We start from the raw sequence: 6,827 nt of genomic DNA on the forward strand, positions 1-6,827 counted from the left end.
TGAAATTTGTCGTAGTAATCAACATGCGTCGTCCTCTGTGACGCATTTCAATATTTACTATTTCGCGTAAAATTGTAAAACTGCTGAATCGAAACGTTTCGAAGTTCCATCTTTGAAAAAACTTTAAAAAAAAAAAAAAAAAAGAAAGAAATCTGGAAAGAAATCAACTGCGCCACACGAAACTGATTTCCTTTTTTTCTGTTTTTTTTTCTCCCCCTCTCTATCCTTTTTTTTCCATTTCTCTCTATCTTCTTCGCTCGCGATAAGATCACATTCATGTATTCGAAATTCGCGATGAGAACATGTGCATGAGAATCGTAAACGTGATGTAAGAAAAGCGTAATGTTATCCCAGATATATATTTGATATATATATATAATATATATATATATATTTGAACCGAGACGAACTTTTATCATTCATAACTGTTTCATAATCGTTCCAATTTGCATCAGAAATAATTCGATATCATGTTTAATAATTGGAGATTATCCTTATAGGCACGCGTTTCCATCTTCCTTAATCCTTTTTCTTTTTTTTTTTTTCGCTTTTTTTCAAAGATGTTAAATCACGAAAAAAATTTTTATCACGATTCTTGTGACAATATATTACATAGTAAATATGTATCGTGAAATTAATAGTGAAACTAATTTTATTTTTTAAATTGTAATAAGCTTATACAAAGTATATTGTATATCTGAGAATTGAGAATTGACTTGGATCGGTTTGATTGATACAAGATTCTTGCAATGGTATATGTGCATGTTATCGTAAATAGAATTACTAGTTAATGCCTACTGTGCGGAACTCGAGGAATGCGGATCTAATTGATTTAAGTCTATTTGAAGTACTTTTACAAGTACTTTTCATGATAAGAACTTGTCGAAATTGAGATAAGAGAGATATATATTATAACAGAGAAATATAAATGATTTCAAATATTGCCGAAAATGAGGATAAACGAGTGAGAAATATTCTGGAAGCAAATTTCTGAGCTCTGTATATAATATATTGATATATATCATATATTAATTTCATATAATTAATGTGTAAATATAAAGGAAGAAATTTAATTTTTTTTCATTTTTAAAAGTTATTATTAAAAAAAAAAAGTTTAATCTATAATATTTATTTTTAACCGAATTTTTTAAATAATTTTTTAAATAATATTTATTTTACGATATGTATGTATATATTATTTCCGTATAATTTTATAAATATATTTTTATTTTCAAAAAAATATATTTTCAAAAAAAGAATATTTTTATTGGAAAATTTATAAATCAATATTTCATTCGATGATAATATAACAATAAGTATAATAAAATTTTATAATAATTATGAAGATGTCACAGTTCAATAGAAATAATTAAATAAAATTTAAATTCATTGCTAACAATGATAATAATGTTTTAAAATGCAATATGTAATTGCATCCTCGTTCAAAACATTTTCAAGTAAAAATATTTTGAATCTCGAATGAATGCTATAGCATTCATTGAGAAAATTGTCAATTTGTAAATTATAGCGCTAGATAAACTCGATGATCTTTGTAGTATTGAAATACAATCAAAATAGTAGAGACCTACTTGCAATGATTGATTTGCCTTTTCATTGATATTTTAAGTCTCGATAACATTGCATAATTAAAATAATAAATGTGTTGTTTTCTTCAATGTGGATCAGGGAGGTTCAATATAAAAACAAGAGATATTAACAATATTATTTTCCTTCGAGAACGACTTCCACTGTTTACATTGTTGAAATGATGAAAACATATTGAATTCCACACATTTGAATTTCTTTGTATTCTTAATTCTTTATAATTATTTTTTGTAAATAATTCCTATAATTCTGTAATATAGTATAAGTTGTATAATTTAAATATTTAGAGATTATTCATTTTAAATTAAAATATTTTTTAACCTCTTTTTTTTTTGTTTGCAGTTGAAACTATGAAAAATTACAAATAATATTGGAATGAATTTATTATTTATCTAAGAAGATACATCAAGTCAAAAAAGGATGACCAGCATGAAAACAAAGAAATTTGATGTATCGTTGTGAAAAATTATCAGTGAATCATGAATCAATTTCATTAAAAATCATCATCATTTTTTATATATAATACTCTATATAATTATCGAACGATTATTTATTTAATGTAATGACAAACCGAATATCAATTTTTTTGTAAGATATTTTTTAATGTTTTTTTACTAATAATAAATATTTATAATACAAATCAAATTTGTTTACCACTTTTAAAATTTTAATTTATATTCGATTTTTAATTATATAAATTATTATTTATAAAACTATTAGTGAAATGAATATTTCCTCATTTTTCCTTTTAATTATAATTCTAAAAAATTTCCAAGTTATTCAATTAAAAGTTGAAAATTTTATCTTAATTTTTTTACACAAAAATTAATTCATTTTTAAATAAATTCAATGTAAAAAATTCTTTATTATTCAAAGCAAACAAAAAAAGAAGTGTAAAATGAATTAAACAAAATTTAAATCCTCTTATTAATATTTTTTTTGTTATGAAAATGATTGATAATTAAAAAAAATATATATCAATTATCAATGTTCTTCTATTAAACATATATTCATAATAAATTTATGCTACTATTTTAATTAATGATCTACTTGAAATAGAATATATTTCTCTGCTCCTAAGGATCCTGAAACAAACTCAATTTTTTACATTCTAATTTTTAAATATCTTGTCTATTAAACATTTTAAAATTATTTTTTATAAATCTATCTAAAAGTAAGAATTTTTTTATAAATCCTATTTATCACAAATCTAAAAGATTCTATTTATAACTTAACTACATTCATGTTAACATCATAGTTTTTAATAACCTATAATATATATAATTTAAACTATATATATAGAGGAAATATGAGGAAATATGCACATATATTTTAATAACTAGTGATTTTAAATCAAATATTTATTAAGAATTTAATATTCTAAAATAAAAGAATTTAGGAATGATAAAATTTATAGACATTGATGAAAAATAAGAGATCTATATTTATATCTGAAAGATTTGGAAATAAAAAAGGCTGCATTTAATAAAAGAATGAAGAACAAAATAATATGTATCAGAAAGATTTTTTAGAATGGAGGATCATGTAATAATTGAATTGTGCAATTTAATTATGTTAATGTGCTTAAAATTAAAAATATTTTTAACATAAAAATTAAATAATTTATTTATGCAGCTTATCCATCAGAAAACTAAACATTTCTTTAATTTTATTTATATATCATAAAAATTGAAAGATTTATCTAATGAAAAAAAAAATGAGATTCTTTCTATTCCATTGGTTCTTGAAATAAGCTAAATTTCAATAATAAATAATTATTTTTTTGTAAGTAAATATTAGAAAATTTTGTAACTATGCCTCTTTTATTTTATTTGTCTTTTTCAGTTCATATCTATAACAAATTTAATTATTAGATATTAATAATAATTGAGAAGTATATTTAAAAAAAATTATTAATATTTAAATTATCAAAATTAAATTAAAATTAAAATTAAATTATCAAAATGCTTATTTAATTATAAGTAAAAGACAATTCAATAATAAAAAAAAAATATTTTTTAAGATTATTTTTAGTAATAAACGTTCTTAACAAAGGACATCTAGTTCTGAAACATTTCAGATATCTGAATTTAACATTATTTTCATATTCTAAGTTTACCATTTTTCTTGAAATCTGAATGATGAATGTTAATCTTTGCATAATAAAAATGTATTTCAATTGTAATTATGTATATTCACGCTTGAAATTCGTGTAATTTGTAAAGAAAAAATGTTAAAAATGATATAATTTATACGATTATTAATTGAATATAATAAAATTGAATAGTAATGAATGAAAACACTACTAGAAAGAATAACAATTGTAACAATGCAATTCCATAACCTAATCACACATATAATATGAAAAATATATCGTGCATTAAGGCATCGTCAATTATTGAGCAATTATCATATACTTATAAACTTATAAAATAGTGTTCAAAAATTATTGCTTTGATTCTGAGATTTGTTTGTCGCGAAATATCTTCTTATATGTAAAATATATTTATTTTTTATATTTTTTATATTTATTATTTATCAAAAAAAAAAAAACAGAATTTTGTCTTTTATTTTGAAAATCAAATAAAAAAAAAATGAAATTAAAAATGATTATTAATTATAAATTATAAATTAAAATTGATTTTTAATTTCATACATATTTATATATAAAAATACAATGCATAAGAAAACTTAGTTTGAAGTAATAAATAAAACACACACAAAAAATGTTATTATATAGATATAATAAATAGCAATTATTGTACTCGTGAAAAAAATCTATACAATCACTTCTATCAACTCGGATTTTTTCATTCTAATATGATTGAGTGATCGAAGAAATCAAAATGCATGCAACTTACCATTAGATGCGAAGAATTTATAGTTTTATCCATACTGAGTAACCCATAAGAAACAATAGAAAAAAATGAAAACTATAAAAAAAAAAAAATGAAACATTATAATTTACTTTAATTTAAACATTATAATAATTAATATATTTATAATATGTTATTCAAAATGAATATTTAAAAATGAAAAAAAAAACTATTAATATGTTTATTTAATTAAATTATAATCAAACAAATACTTTTAATTTAGCAAATAATTATTATAATTAAATTAAATTAAATTAAAGCACATATATATAATTAAATTAAATTAAATTGTTTTAAAAAATATTGAAAATATTGTTACGAACAAGAACTGACTTACAGATCGCGATTCTCTGAAAATAAAGATAAGTTAAAACTGTATTAAAAGAAAAAAACATAAAAAAAAATATTATTTTGATATTTCCTTTCTTTTTTGCGAGCGTTTGAAAAAATTATTGTTATTTTTCTGAAGCTTTATCTTAGAATTCCCAATAATTAATATATTTATATTAAACTATTTAATAAATTTACATCACTAATCAATAAATCACTAAACAATAAAAACAAATTAAAAATTTATCTATTTCTGATTAAAAAAATATTAAACTATTATTCTTTGTGAAAAATTGTGAAAAGCAAAAGATAAAGTATTACATCGATCATTTTGGCATCCATATTGAAATCCTTTTTTCCCGCCATGAAAATTGTCTCAGCAATTATTAATCTGCACATAATATAATTATATTTTTAAAATAAAATATATAAAATGTATTATGTAAAATATATGAAATAAAAAAGAATATTGCATTAAGTAAAACCATGCTCATTTTAAAAATTTAAAATAAAAAGTACTAATTCTAATAGTTACATATAATAGTCTAATAGTATAATATATAACAGTCATACAATAGTCATATAAACGAGTAAAAAAAAAATGAAATAATAAATCAATTATAGAAATATTCAATAAATTATTGAATAAATATGTATTAAATAGTAAAATACGAAAAATAAAGAAATAAGAAATATGGAAATGAATATTATTATAGAGATAGATCACTCACCTGAAGAAAAGCGTCCGAACGTCACACAATTTTCGATAGCAGAATGAACATCTTGCATAATGATTTCGACATATCGAATTACAAATTGGAGAGAGTTCTGTTTGTCAACTCGAATGTTTGTCGGTGGCAAGTCGAAATATATCGAGAATAGTAATATAATGTGAATCGCCAATTTCTTCAAAAGATTATTATAAAAAATGTTTTCAACTTTGAATATAACATCGAAACAAATAAATATAGAAATAATATATGAATTGATATACAGATATACGCATTTGGAAAATATATATAAAAATAGAAGAAAGATACGTATGAAAATAAGAAAAAGATATAAAAAAAAAATTGATTATGGTGATTTATTTCATTTCATATAAAAAGATAAAAAAAAGTTATAGCAACTGTATCTTTTTATTTTAAAAGAAATAAAAACTTATCAATCATTATAGCGTGTACATGAATTATTATATTATATATACCTTCAAATCATCTCGACAATTAAACAATAATGTATAAATAAAAATCAAAACGAAAATAAAATAAGTGTATAAAATTAAAATTACATTAAAATAAAGCAATAATTTAATTTAAATCGTGACTCAAATACATTTATAATACAAACTATCGCTAATTTTAAATGTCAAATAAATAAGCAATATAATACGATAAGAAAGATTCCAAATACAATTTTAATAGAATAATATTTAATATATGATTAAACAAATACATATTAATCACATGAGGGTACTAATAATCTATAAATCGTAATATAATAGTCTATCAATAAAAATTCTACGTAATAACTCACTTCTATCAGTAACACATCCTTACCTCACGATTTTTAACATTAGACTGACACCATGTGTATAAATTTTGTAAGCAACTTTATAATTGGCTGAAGCTGTACGAATCGTTCAAATTCGCGCGAAAATTAAAATATATATTATTAACTATGAGTCTCTGTAACATAAAGTTTTAATGTCTTTTAAAATTTAATGTTTCTCTGTAACGTAAAAACTAATTAATAATATATCTTTATTATATTATATTACTTAAATATATTGAATATATATTACTAAAAATATTGAAAGTAATATATAAAAAATATATTATTAAAAGTAATTTAATATATAAAAATTAAACAAATTAGACAAATTTAAGGTTTAATGATAAATTTAATGGTAATTTAATTGTAACAATAATATATTTAATATAATAATCAATATTTATTAATAATAAATTTATTAATATTAAAAAATAAAAAAAGTATTAATATTAAAAAATTTTA

At 20.0% G+C, this 6,827-nt stretch overlaps 1 protein-coding gene across 1 annotated transcript in view; it reads left to right on the forward strand.

The window, feature by feature from the left end:
- The window catches only part of LOC102679584, a 3,625-nt gene extending 1,554 nt beyond the window's left edge, over positions 1 to 2,071 (forward strand). Inside the window, exon 5 of the mRNA XM_006615659.2 lies at positions 1,948 to 2,071. Within this exon, the coding sequence (XP_006615722.2) occupies positions 1,948 to 1,951 (4 nt within the window). The 3' untranslated portion in view covers positions 1,952 to 2,071. The remainder of the gene's footprint in view (positions 1 to 1,947) is intronic.
- The last annotated feature ends 4,756 nt before the right edge of the window (positions 2,072 to 6,827 follow it).

The sequence above is a fragment of the Apis dorsata genome, unplaced genomic scaffold (genome assembly GCF_000469605.1).
Source record: "Apis dorsata unplaced genomic scaffold, Apis dorsata 1.3 scaffold_227, whole genome shotgun sequence".
NCBI lineage: Eukaryota > Metazoa > Arthropoda > Insecta > Hymenoptera > Apidae > Apis > Apis dorsata.